The following is a 14,835-nucleotide window of genomic DNA, read 5'->3' as shown; positions in this document are numbered from 1 at the left end:
ATAATAAAATAATAAAATAAAACCGGTGAGGGTAAACTCACAGATCATAATAGGTGATAGCCTCCCCTTTAATAGATGGAAATAACCCAATGCGAATAACGTGATGCACGTTTGAGCTAAATGTTGTAGTTACCGCTGCAAATACTGCGACTCGTCCGGCTGCATCTTATTCCGTTCATGTGAATAATAAAGCGAGAGAGGTCTGTTTGGCTGCTGTTCAGGTTGTTGACATGAAAGAGAATCAAAGCGTCGCACATCCGCACTGAACTGATCCGCTATCAGCGACAGATGCCATCTGCAGGACCGGAGACCACACACTGCAAATCAAAGCTTTGTGCCTCTTTAAAAAATACTTCATAATTAATAAACACATGGTAATGTGATATAGTGTTTCCAAAAAGAATTGTTGGAACAAAAAGCTCGAAGTTAATAATTTGTTTTTATCCACATATGATTTGATTTTCACAACTGTAGTCAAGGGTGATACATGTTAAAGTGCTGAAGTGCTGGATTAAACACATTCAGTCATGTTTTTTACATTTACATCATTTAACACCTTTATCCAAAACGACTTACACGTGAGGAATTCAAGCAATTTCACCGTAAAAAGGTAATAATTCAAAATTTCAGACATTGGTTAGAATAGTATAAGCTAAAACAGGAAGAGATTAAGAAATAGTTAAAGTATATTTATTTGTTCATTCGTTCATTGCTGCATTTTTGATAAAGATAAGATAAATAAATGGCTTCTGGAATAGTTTTACAGTAAGTTGAGCAAAGGTTAATGTTTCCATAAGACAACAGACTTGCATTTCTTCATTGGAAATTCATATTTGTTTGTTTGTGCATTATTGATAAGGTAAATAACGGGTAAATAAACAACTTTGTCTAACGTAGTTTTACAGTAAGTTGAACAAATTTGTCAACAGACAGGCATATCTTCTTTCGTGAATTCTTTCTTATTTATTTGTAGATAGATAAATATATGATAAATAAACAGCTTCTTTTAGTTTTACAGTAAGTTGAGTTAATGTTAATGTTTCCATAAAACAACAGACATGTATTTCTTCATTATGAATTCATATAGATTGATTATTTTACTGCAGTAATTGATTTACTTAGAAATGTTTTTATAGTAGGGAGTATAATTGTTATAATTATTCTTTCTTTCTTATTGATTTATTGACTTGTCAGCATCATTACAGATACCCAAAGACGTTTCTCATTTGAGGACACTGAATTATTTTGCTTTTACAATAAAATGTCAATACCAAAAATTAAAAACAAAGAAAGAAATGAATAAAATACATCATAAGAATGCATGAAGTTCTTTTAAAGTCTGTAATCATTTAAAAGTCTACACAAATAGGGAATAGGTGATATCCTGATTTTTTCTGTTTCGTGATCTGGAGATTGTTAGTTTATCTGAGTTTCTCATCTGGCGTCCAGTCAACTGTTCCCTGAGTGGTGGTAGCCAGTCTCTAAAACTAGACTTGTATAGCTTCCTAGCAAAATCAAGACACAGTTGGACTCGTCTCTCTGCTAGTGTGCACAATCTAAGAAGGGAGAGGGCGTCGGAATATCCTGGATACCTTTGTCCCAGTATGATTTTACAGACCCGTTTCTGCACACTTTCCAACCTTTTAATTTGATCAGTAGTCAGTGAACTGTGCCAAACTGGTACTGCATACTCTAACACAGGGCACACATACCCTGTATAGATGATAACCAACTCTTGATCTCGAACACCAGATTTCTTTAGCCGGCAGAGAGCAAAAAGCTTTCTGTTGGCTAAGGACAACATGTGGTCCACTTGACCATCCCATTTTAAGTCACTCTAGATGGTAACCCCTAAAACCTTAACAGAGTCACAGATTTTCAAGATGTTCTGATCTATAAAGCCAAGCTGGTTTCATGTGGGTAACATGTAAAACCTTGCATTTTTATGACTCGTTTCATTTTTTTTCTTATACTCTTAATTCTCATTCTTTCTTTCTATTTTATTTATTTATTTATAAGACAAATAGATGGTAAATAAACAGCTTTGTCTAACATAGTTTTACAGTAATTTGAGTGAATGTTAATGTTTCCACAAAATAACAGACATGCATTTCTTCATTAGGAATTCATATTGTGGCATTAATTATATTACTGCACTAACTGATTTATTTAGCAATGTGTTTTTATAGTAGGGAGTAATTTAATTTCTGCTTAAGAGAAAGCAGTTGCATTCTCCAGAGAAGAGTCGCCATCTGACTCTAAAAGTATGAGATTAGCTGGTCTTTTAAGTGCAATACAGTAAATAATAAATTATAGTGATTCAATCAATTTCAGGGCCTCGGATTTCCAAATGAAAAGTCAAATTTTCTTTGTGGTTTTGCTTGTGTCATGTTGAAAGTCCTGGACACTTGACTATGCCATTAAAGTGTGTTTGTGTGTTTGATTTGGCTTATTTTATGGATGGATTTATATTCAGTGAGATGCGATTCCTGTTGGCATTGCTGGTTTTAAAAGCTGTCCAGCTGCAGAATTCTTATATACTGCTGATATTTCCAACTCTTCTCTGTTTTACACTCCAAAATAGGATGACAGATTAGGTTTTTTCTGACAAACAATACAAACCCCTTTGGTGAATTTTAAAAGAAAATACTTTTAGTTGAGGAGTTTTCCTGCTACAGTTTCACAAATAGCGTTGCTGTATTTTACTATTGGACAGTGTTACAAAATCCAAGTCACCAGATGTTTATAATATATTATGAGCAATATTAAATTATGCTGTACCATAAATGTTAGCCATTCTTACTTTCATGCTGATCTTCATTTCAGCAGTGAACACCAATAGAATGTGTTACATTTGAAAAGACTGAGAGAATCCGTAATGTTTGGGAACGGTAAAACGATGTCAGCAGCATGGTGGCCTGTATATAGTGGTGTTACTAAACTCAGCGGACTATAGCACAAGACAGCGGATATACTCTCTGCATGAATTCCCACAGATTCAGTCTAGTGACCTTTACCAGTTATACAATACTATAATGATCTATGCTGGCTCACCCATGAGTCATAGCATTACCCGAAACCAGTTTACCATAATTAAATGTTTTCATTTCTCATAATGAATCATCCAGTTGGATCCATGTACAGTTGGATCCTTGAAGGCTGGCTAGCATTTTTAGGTTTAATTTTTCTTTTTTTCAGATGAATCACAGTCAGAGCTAAACTTTAAATAAAGTAAGAATGTAAGCAAGTAAATACTAATGTCTTCATGAGACAACAAACATTGAAATAGACAATGCTGACCCTTGGTTTTATGTAGGAATAATTTTAGGTCTAACACTTCACTACTCCCCCCTCCCCCCCGATTTACACTCTTAAAAATAAAGGTGCTTCACGATGTCATAGAAGAACTTTGTTTGTCTAAATGGTTCCATAAAGAACCTTTAACATCGGAAGAACCTTTTAGTAAATAAATGGTTAAATAAATGGGAAATAAACATCTTTGGCTAAAAAAACAACAACAACATGTAGCAAATGTTACTATTTTCATAAGATAACAGACCAAACTTTATATAGTTGCACTCATATGGTATCTTTTTTTCTTCAGATGTATCACAGTCAAGGCTAACCTTTCTTTCATTGATTCATTCATTCATTCATTTATTATTTTTGATAAGGTAAATAAATGGTAAAAAAAAGAAAAGAAAACATATTTGGCTAAATAAAACACAAGTTGAGCAAATGTTAATATTTCCATAAGACAACAGATTGACATTTAAAGCATAGGTTTAAAGTTGTATTCATGGTCAATTTTTTTCTTTGGATGTATGACAGTCAAGGCAAAACTTTCAATTATTTATTTATTTACTGATTGTTACATTTTTTGTAATGTTCAGATGTTTATTTCAGAACTTTATTCCCACATTTATTTCTTGTCTTTCCATAAGACACAAGAGACATTGAAACAGACAACGATGTCCTTTGAAAGCTGGCCAGTGTTTTTAGGTATATTTTCAGGTGTAACGTTGCGCTCATAAAATACTTTTACGTCCAGATGCATTACAGTCGGGGCTAAACTTTTAATGATTTCACTGATTTTGATGTTTTGAGGATTCACCATATATCATGGCAACAACACACAGAGTGCCTGCTCTGCTTACAGTCATTTGCTATATGGCACATTTTTGTCCCACCACGAAACACGATACTTGTTTCCCCGGCCCACCCTGCAAACCACCCTCTGACACATTAGAGCCGTCTAGCACGCACTGCAGCAGTAACAGCAAAGTAAAACAGTAATCCAACTAATTTGAAACATTTCAGGGTGATTTAGAGGCAAAGCTGTGAAATATGACTTTAATAATGGTTACAAATGACTCCACTGCTGTCTGTCTGAGAAACGCAGAAGAGCTCGAGAGCTTATGAAAACGGCGTCCCATTTGGCATATTACTGGCAGCGCATTTGTATCAATGAAATTAGAAAATGACTGTGGTGTGGCTGTTATGGTTATTGCAGACTGAACTGTTGATGAAGTTGCTGTCCTGTGGTTCTGTTGTAACTGAGCTTTCATATGTCAGACTGTGGGATATGTGTGGTGCCAGTGGGCTGACTGGATTGGTGCTGCCCTACATTTACGAGCCAGCTTGTTTGTTTCAGTACTTCATAACAGTGTGATTTTACTGTTGACAATTTGAGTCAATAAGGTATTTAGCTATATTTAGAATTTTTACTGTTTTGACAGACTGAAAAAAACATCAGAATACTGATCCCAAATGGAAAACATTTTTTTTTATTATTATTAAAAAACAGCAACTTAATTATATTGGCTGAGCTTGTTCAAATTGTGCCCAGAATATTGAGGGAACATTTATTCACTGTGTGACCTTCAGGGTCATTACACTCACTTCAGAAGTACACCTCAAGAGCTACTTGACACTCGTTCAGTTCTCTGGCTTCCCTCTCATGTTTTATGCACATGCCTTGTATGACCCGTAGGTGAGCGGCACGCCACGTCTGACACCAATAATATGCATAAGGTAACAGAACAATATGGGATCAAACACAGGGCCCCTCATACTACATCACCACACAAACCATTCATGCACTGTAAAAAATAATTAATCAAAGCTGTAAATAAAACAAAAGGGCTTTTCACACTGTGTTTAACCCTGGGTTATCGTTATTCTAAACCCAGATTTTAACCCAGGGTAAAGGTACGCTTCACACTTGCAGTGTTGGGAAGGTTACTGGAGATATAATAGGTTACAGATTACAAGTTATCCTATATAAAATGTAATAAAGAGTGTAACTATTTCGATATTAAAGTAATGTAACTGATTACATTTGATTACTTTTTGATTACTTTTCTCAATTTATAATGTTTTCAATTGTTAATTTTCAAACTTTTAAAGCAGTATTCCTTCAAACTGATTACTGTCAGACTTTCATAATCCTTCATCACTTGAATTAACTTTATAATAATTTCATTTTAAAGCACAGCCACCACAAAATCAGACTTTAGAACCTCTTTTTACGTTTTTTACTTTTTATAGCTGTGATACTGTTTTTAAATCAAATCTTTGCATAGCTATGACAGGAAACACTGGAATCTAACAATGCCTTAGAAAAAACTGTTAATCTTAAACAATAAATCATATAAATAAACCCAAATAGAAAATAAAACAGTTCTCGAATAACTGTTACTCAGGCCCGGTTCCCGAATCAAATCACAGAGGGTGCTTCTTAAATTAGTGAGGGTGCTCTAACCTTAATATATATACAGTATATATAGGGCTAAATAAAGGTTTTAGTCCCATCCATCCATTGCTGGCCACTTATAATCACTTAAAAGCAGTCACTCAACTTAGTTCATCTCGATCTCACAAAGTTACATTATAATGAATCTCTTATTTACAATGAATCTCTTACATCGCGTCTACACTTGCTTATAATGAGATGATTTGTGCAACACAACACCTGAACAAAAACTCAAAATTTGAGCTTGGTGAGTGGATTCTAACTTAAATGCCTCTGATTGGCTGTTGGGTTCAAGAAATCAACAGATATGTCTGTGATTGGTTACATTGCTCAATGCTGCAAAAACACATTGAAATAGAAACCGATCTCCAGAGCGCAAACCATAACACATCGTTGGCCAAATGTTTAACTGAGGGTGCTATTGATTTCGTTTAGCACCCCCGTAGAACCAGGCCTACTGTTGATTACAATTACATTTGTTTTGTAATTAAACTACGTAATTCCGTTACATGTAGTGTAATTAGTTACTCCCCAATACTGCACACTTGTAATTTAGAAGCAGGTTAGTACCAAGCTTATTACCTTGTGTTATGAAACACAGCCAAAACAGTTAACATTGGCTGTTGACTTCTGTAATCTTTAGTCAGCTACTAATGTGGTTACCCAAATTCTTCAAGATCTTTTGTGCTCAACAGCTGAGAGAAATTCATACAGCTTTGGAACAACTTGAGGGTGAGTACATAATAACAGGAATTTTATTTTTGGGTGACGATCCCTTTTTTCAGTTTACTGCATTTTAGCCTATTTGCATTTTATATTATAATAACTGTTGAAATGTAAATCTTTGTAGGACACATTTCACCGTAACCTCCTGAGGCGGCTCCTTCTGAAAACACTTAAGGACTGCTTAGCATGGAGGCTCCCCTTGAGTCTTATAAGCACCTTGGCCAAGTCCATCATTAATCAGAGGAAAAAACATGGCCACTGATCATAGTTCCGTGTGCAGATTTATGTCGGTGCTGATGTGGAATGAAGATGGGAAGAGTTTCACAACGTGCGTCTGCTCCAGAAAGAGTTAAGGAATGTTGTTCATTATCACATGGTGTGGGAGAAGACAGGCAATATTCAACACCCCCCGACACCCCCTCCCCGTCGGGCGCACATCTTGCTCGCAGATGTGGTGATACCACAAACACTTCAAAGTGCCTCCCCTCAGACCAACTGATATTCTGACGCCAACTGTAAATGTCCTGGACACGCAGAGTGGAAAATATGAAACCTTTTAAATGGCTCTGGAGGTACTCCTTCAGAAAAAGAAGCACTTCCATTGTGTCTCGGAAAAGTTAGAACAAAGGAGTGTTCTCCTTCTCTCTGAAAGTGAATTAAGCCTCTCTTACAGAAAAATAACATTGGATCTCGGTAATTTCAAGGATAAAAAGAATCTTGGGCTTAAGCTGTTATGCGTTATGTAATGTAATGTTTTGGATTTTGGGTACTTTTAAATGTCAAAAGCTTTTTTCTTTATAATATAATAATGTGCCTTTGAAAAAAAAAATATATTTTTTTTTAAAGTATCTTATGCTCACCAAGTCTGCAAAAAATATTGTAAAATTACAATTTATTATTTTGATGGCAAAGCTGAATTTTCAAAAGCCATTACTCCAAGCTTCAGTGTCACATGATTCTTCAGGAATCCTATGGTGGGCGAGAGAGCTCAACGCGCTGCAAATAGAAAAACACCTGCAAATTAAGAAAACAACTTTGTCAATTTGACAACACACACACTGCAAATGCACACAACCAAACAAAGAAACCCGCTGCAAATACAATTCTTTATTTGGTTGTGTTGTGAGCATTTGCAGTGCGTTTCTTTATTTGTTTGTGTTGTGAGCATTTGCAGCACCTGCTGTCAAACTGATGAAGATGTTTTTTTGATTTGCTGGTGCTTTTTCTATTTGCATGTGTTTTCTGAAGTTGCAGTGCGTTGAGCTCTCTCGGCCACCGTAGGAATCATGTGACTGAAGACTGGAGTAATGGCTTTTGAAAATTCAGCTTTGGTGTAAAAAAATCAATTGTAATTTTATAGCATTTTATATAGATACATTTTTAATTGTTGAATAATTTAAACACATTTTTCTTTTTTTAAATTAAATTAACATTCAGCAGTTTTTTCCTTAAATGTTTTATTAGTCAGCTCTGCATAAGACAGTAAACATACATGCAAGTTCAATATTACCTCTTAAAAGGTCCTCATGGTAGAGACAGCATTATTTTGACCTCAGCCAGACAACAACAATTTAGAGGCCACAGTAAGAGCAAGAGAAACCGCACCACAAACCAGCATAAGGAAGTTCAGCATATTCAGTTAATCTGAGTACCGAATGATGCATCAGTTTCTGTCATAGTCTAGACAGACAGTCATCTTCAATGCATTCCAATGGTCAAGACTGCATAAACTGAGTATAAGAACTATGTCATGATGCTTCAGAAGTCAGTGCTTGGAGAGACATGGTTGATCTGAAATGCTTTACAATTAAACTAAGTTTCTAAACAATGAACTAAACTGTGACTATCCACGAGACCAACAGAAAACTTGACAGCAAAACTAGCACGTTCTTTTAATTTAAAGGGTAGAGAAACTCACACCTGATCTTGTTGGGAGATCCAGCCATGATAGATGTATAAGTTAATAAGGAGTGTGTTTAGAGTGAATGTTATGACACCCCTGAAGTGGCCTGCTGGTGTTGTACTGGTTCACAGTTGACAGGCTCAGAGAGTTCAGCTCCATATGGAACATATATCACTCAATCTTCCTAACTGCTGCTTCTGCTGCACTTATTAAACTCACTTTAACACATGGCAAGTGGGCTTCACGCTGCAAGTCTCGCGCACACTCTCACATGCTTAACTCTTTGTGGTCAGCTCCATATATTTCACTGGCCCTGGCTACTGCAGGAGGATTTGATTAGTGTGAGATGCTGAGATCTGTCATCTTTTCAAGCTTAGCCATAAAGACATTTTTCATTTCTCAGTGGACTTTATTGGCTGCACGCTTGGTTGAAGGGACACAATGCGTACAAACTCTAAACAGCCTGAACAGTTTGTTATCCTTTTGTTGTCCCTTTTTCCGTGTTTTTTAGTTTTTGTTTTTTTTAACATAGTAATTAACATAGTCATATTCCCATTGTGTTTCAGTTGTTTATGTTAAGGGGGAAAGTATGTTTTATAGCTAGCGCACAAAAGGTGATGGTAATACTGAATCTGAAACTAACATGTTTCATATTGAATTATTAAATAATAATTCTACAGCTATAAAATATCATGAATGTAACAGTAAACTTGTTTATTATTCGCAATGATGCATTAAATTGATCAAAAGACATTTAAAATGTTACAAAGTATTTCTGTTTCAAGTAAATGCTGTTCTTTTTAACTAATATTCATCAAAGAATCCTGAAAAATTTATCACAGTTTCCACCAAAAATATTAAGTAAAATGTGTCAATATTTTTTGAGCAGAAAATCAGCATATTAAAATGATTTCTGAAGGATCATGTGACACTGAAGACTGGAGAAATGACTTGTTAAAAAGTAATTAAAAAGGAATAAATTACATTTTGCTTATAACATAATATTTAAAAACAAAAAAAGAGTCCATCCAAATTGTTAAAATATTTCACAGTATTACTGTATTACTGTTTTTACTGTATTTTTGATAAATGTAAAATATGACAGTATACAGTATTTATGGTGACTAGGAAACACCAAATCAAATGGCAAAAGTATTGAATGCAAAGCATTAGATGTGGTTACACATATTTTAATCCAATAAATCAATTACTTTAAAAACACCAATCAATTGATTTGCACTGTATACACAAGTACTACACAAGTTTAAAAGGTATTTTTCTCTCCTGCTGAAGATATTACATTTACATTTATGCATTTAGCAGACGCTTTTATCCAAAGCGACTTACATTACATTCAAGTTACAGTTTTAACATTTTATCAGCTATTGCTTTCCCTAGAAATCGAACCCATGACCTTAGCGTTGCTAGCGCCATGCTCTACTATTTGAGCTACAGGAAAGCACCTTTTATGTTACATTTTTATGTAAATCAGTGCAATGATTTGCAACGATGAAAACCAAAGACTTTTAATTGGTCATTGGTTACAAAGAGAAACTACCACGATGACCCTTCCTGCTTAATCAAAAAAGGCAAGTTTTAGTTTAATGGCCTTAAACTTTTTAGTTTAAGTTTTAGTTGCTCATTCACACTAATAAAATTGAATCTTTGAAATAAATTTTGTGACCATATCCAAAAGGGTTACATGTACATTTCATGAACAATAATGAGTTATACGTGAACTGTGCCTGCTGATTTGTGTCATCATTTAGTCACAGTCATCATATATCAACAGAACATGAAGAGTACAAATTAATGTCAGTCCGGGACACCTGTGGCTAGTGCAGAAATGCAGTTGTGTTTTATTTGGACCTATTTACAGCCCTCTAAAGCATGTTTTTTTTAGTGTTTTTTAAACATGGCATATTATGAAATCTCAGTTTGGGTCAAATGACTCATTTATTAATAGCTTTCACAATGCCTTTAACAGCCTAAACCACATCCTGCTTAGTGAATCAGCAGATGGAAATGTGCAAAACAGGATGCAAGATTTTCAACATATCTTATAAACAACAACAGCCATTATGAATACTCTCATACCAAATACCTAAAAGCAACACCTCTGCTGTAATGTATTTTGGGCTACAGAAAATGTGACATTGGTGGCACTAACCGCCTTAGTGCATTTAGGTTGACCACACGAGGCCAATATTAGATCAGGGTTCACAGGGAACAATAGTCTGTACCAGCTGCTTATTTTCTCATTATCATAAATGATACTCAAAAGAGCACATAAACTATTTTAAGCCCAGAGTGAAGGGGAGAAATGGGAAAAGTGCAGCCACACATAGAGGGTTGTTATGTTTGCCAGCTCTCTCTTGCTGATGGCAATATTGAAGTAATCTCAACCAGATGTTCATTAATGGCTTTTTAAGAGATCTCAGGGAGCGAGGTGGAGAAGCGGCCCAGATCCATGCTCTGATCTCGGGCTCGCTTGCGCCGTGCCAATAACACACATCATCTGACAGCTCCGCTCCGTAGCAACCGGCCTGTTTACACGGACAACACTCACCACAGGGAGGCTATTTGCAGGCTTCCCTCTCAAAAACTTATCTTTCCCTGCAATTATGAAAAATGATATTTGAAAAAAGCAGCTGAGTCTGGAGTTTACTGTAAATGCCAAAAAGACTGGGATTTTCTTCACTGCATGCATGTCTTCTTATGCACAGAACCTCATAAATGAGGCTAATTAATGTGATTTATCACTTATGTGACTTAAAAAATCATTTTAAAGATGTTTTTGGTTAAAGCCTTTGACCTTCGATTCCTAATTAAATTAAATACATTAATCAGCAAGATTCCATTAGTGTTGGAGATTTTTTTTTCTGCAGGTTATATCATTACACCAGTAAGTGGCGGCAAGCGTCTAAGTGAATAATTGACTTGTTCATTTAAATGACTCGTTCAAAACACTGATTCATTTAGGAACAAAACATGTGACTGGCTGTGTCTGAAATCACCCCTATACACTTAAAGGTGGGGTAAGTGATTTCTGGTAGCCATATTTGAAATCACCAAAACAACCACGGCCCCACCCCAAAATTGTCTCGTCCCTATTTTGATAGCTCCGCCCCACACATATTTACGCATTCCAGTCAACGATTAGTTCTGTGAAACAAAGCAAAACCAGTGTTACTCACCTATCGAGAAGAAACAAAGCAACCTTGGCGTCGTGACACGACAAATCCCCGACAGTAAACTGCTGCCACGTTCTATTTATGACATATTGACACACATTTCAAATGATTTTCAAAGGTCGCTTTGTCGCGTCTAGTGTAGACAGACTTTAGCTGTTGCGGCGTAGCATGGCGTCCGGTGTACACAAGGTGTAAGCTTCTTTTGTTCCGCAGACATTTTCCTCTTTTGTTTTTTATCTGCCATCTCTATCTTTCTGTCGCTTGGCTCGGCTAATGTCCATCATGCGTACTGAGCGCTCTCTCCTAGCATCATGAGTAGACACACCCCTTACTGCTGATTGGCTACAAGTTTGTTTTGGTACTGGAGCCGACTCAGTTTTCTTAAGCTTTTTTGAAAAAATACATACCCCACCATTAACTAGGGCAGAATTGGAGGGGACAGCCATTTGTCGTGGTGTTTGAAACCATATTGAACTTTATGGAGTGCACTCCAATCCTACAGTGCACCAAAATAACGAGTATGCAATTGATTTACATTCAACGGCTAGCGAGAGAATACCCATAAAGACTAAATTCCCACACCTCGCCAACCTTCAGTTGAATCATCCATTCATTTTCCAAACCGCTGGTCCAATGTGAACACACTATAGGGCCGAATAGCATACAGGTAAAATTATGTTTAATTTATTATTAAACAGTTTAATGATTTTTTATGCATGCTAGATTCAATGACAGAGTTCAAGGTTAATCTTTTCATTACTACTGGAGCTTTCAAATAATTATGAAACAGCAAACAGAAAATATCCAAAAGTAGCAGCCCTGCATACTCAATGGGTGAATGCTTTCACTCTTTCACTCAACTTGACAAGTGGACTAATGTAGGGAATAGTGAATGAGGGTATACGGGGCGATTTCGAACACAGCGTCTGTCTTTATGAATCAGTCATTGAATCGTTCATTTAACCAATTAGTTAAAAAAATGCTGATTCTTTCAGGAGCAAAATAAGTGAGTCAATTAATGAATTTATAACTGTGTACTAGCATGCTTCTCTTATTATTTCTGCCATAAAGAGAGTAGCGTGCAGTGCAAATGCAGCCAAAAACAAATTCACTCAAATGATTAGTTAAAAAACACTGATGCACACTGACTAATCATTCAACATTCCTTCAGAAAACACTTTATAGTAGTTATAAAAACAAATATTTTCGAAACTTTGAATCAATTGAACAAATTTACTTTGCAAAATGATTAAACCTGACCCAAGATCAGTTAAAACCATTAGACATTTGTTCATGGGTCCATCAGATCAACAGCAACTAGCACCATCAAAATTTTGCTTGCCGGGTTCTAAACAGCATGGCTGCATCTGAAATGCATACTCTTCTTTTTAATAAGTAATTACTTAGTGATTGTTAAAAACGTGTGTTCTATATAGTATGAATATGTGTAATATGAATGTAATATGGACATACAACATTTGTCATGTTGTCATTGTCATGTGACCTATGTACCAGTGTCAGATGAGTCATTTTCACAAAGCACTCATGAGACAATAAAGTGTCCACCAGATGCACACTTCAGAAACTTGCCAGAAATAGTAGTTTATCCAGAGAATTTTTGCCTATTGTTTTATGGATACTGTGAATTTGGACATACTACTGTGTTCACATAATCTTTTTCGCCTACTACAATCAACTATAATCAATCAACATACCTTCAGTGAACAGTAAGCAGCGATTCCAAACCAATCTGTAACTTTTCTCCAGGTTTCCTCAGAATCTCCGAGCTTTGCACAGGTTTATGGGTTTTGCAGTGCCAGAGTTCACTTTATTTGCTCCTCATGTGCACAGACTGCCAGCTCTTGTCTGGTGTTGTTGAGTCATTCTCAATGGTTTTGATCAACAGAACACCATGTACTTCCTTTGTTCCCTAATACAAACCAAACATGAAAACAACTGTGCATTGTTATGTGAGGGATGGGGTTTACATGCATTCCTAATTAGATCTGGGCTTTTTAAAACGACTCCAATCTAAATTTAGACCTTTCTTAGATCTACCCAGAATTAAATCCACCACTTTCCATTTTTCAACAAACAACACATCCAACCTCAGGCAAATAGCACATAATTGAACAACCAAATTGGACTATTAGTGTTGCATGATTCGGCTTGTTTGTGAATGACAGAGCTCTATAAAAAACATGACAAGCGGTTGCAATCATTTCTAAAGTAATAAAGCTGCAAAGCTTGAGAGTGCAGGTATTTTTCCTCCATCATTCTGACTATTTTTGACACTGCAGACATCCACGATGCTGCTCTGTTCAGCCCCACCAAGCCTGACAGGAGTCATTTATGAGAGAGAGTTGTGTTTGACGCCAAACTTGAAATGATTTCCATCATCTCTGCTGCCAGAGGCTGCTTCAGTCCCCCTTTTGTTCTCCTGGTTTGCAGTGGGTATTGCAACAATTATGCGACTGTAATGCTAATGGTGGGTTTGTAATGGACGTTGTGCTGATCCCTCCAGACTTGGGATCCCAATAGACTGAGATTACCTAGGCAAACCTCAGAACAGATGGGCAGTAGAGAAGTCCAATTGGTTGCAGATGTGAGCCCCCTGAAATACTGGCTTGGATACCACAGATAAATAGGCCCTCAAGGCCATCACAATATTATTGATCAACTACAAAAGCAGCGTATGTTGTCATAGGTCTAATAACACGTAATTATTATAGAGCTGCATAAAGAATCTTGTAAAAGCATGTTCTGAAAGTAAATGAAAGGCAAGAATGCATTTTAATATTCGGTGCACTTCAGGTGTGCTATGTGACAAACTGGGTTGTGTATTTGGGTGAGGCCCAATCGTGTCTAATAAACATATGGGAAAGCATAATAAACTGGGGAGTATGGCTATGAACGTTTGTCCTAAAGCCCCTGAGGTGAGCCCCTACACTTAATTACCTCTGTAAACATCCCACAGCACACTGTCTCTCTCTCTTTCTCTCTATATGTGGCTGAGAGACTCACTCAGTTGTAATCAGCCCATATCTGGGCAAGAGTTTATTTATTGGGCTGAAGGAAAACAAAAGGACAATTTGAGCTTAACTAAATAAACTAGCTATTAACCCTGTCCTCCACTTAAACTAATGGATTTAGCCAGTGTTTGCTTTTTTCTGATACTTACACAAGGGGTGCCATTTTAATGGTGTTAAATAGATGAGACAAGCACATGCATGTTGTTGTGGATGTTGTACTACTTT

At 36.3% G+C, this 14,835-nt stretch overlaps 1 protein-coding gene across 3 annotated transcripts in view; it reads right to left on the bottom strand.

Annotated features, from left to right (window-relative positions):
• The window catches only part of LOC306881215 (kinesin-associated protein 3-like), a 44,313-nt gene extending 30,867 nt beyond the window's left edge, over positions 1-13,446 (bottom strand). Inside the window, exon 1 of one of the 3 annotated variants that reach the window (XM_079435195.1) lies at positions 13,294-13,446. Coding sequence is in view for 1 of the 3 variants with exons in the window: in XM_079435194.1 (XP_079291320.1) it covers positions 134-165 (32 nt within the window). In the remaining 2 variants the exon portion in view is untranslated. Of the gene's footprint in view, positions 1-41; positions 259-13,293 lie in introns of those variants that run through there. The other 2 variants (XM_079435194.1, XM_079435196.1) reach the window with 2 other exon arrangements.
• Positions 13,447-14,835: the final 1,389 nt, after the last annotated feature.

The sequence above is a fragment of the Barbus barbus genome (assembly GCF_936440315.1).
Source record: "Barbus barbus genome assembly, chromosome: 15".
Lineage (NCBI taxonomy): Eukaryota > Metazoa > Chordata > Actinopteri > Cypriniformes > Cyprinidae > Barbus > Barbus barbus.
The sequence above is the reverse complement of the archived record's forward strand: the minus strand, read 5'-3'. Positions and strand labels throughout refer to the sequence as shown.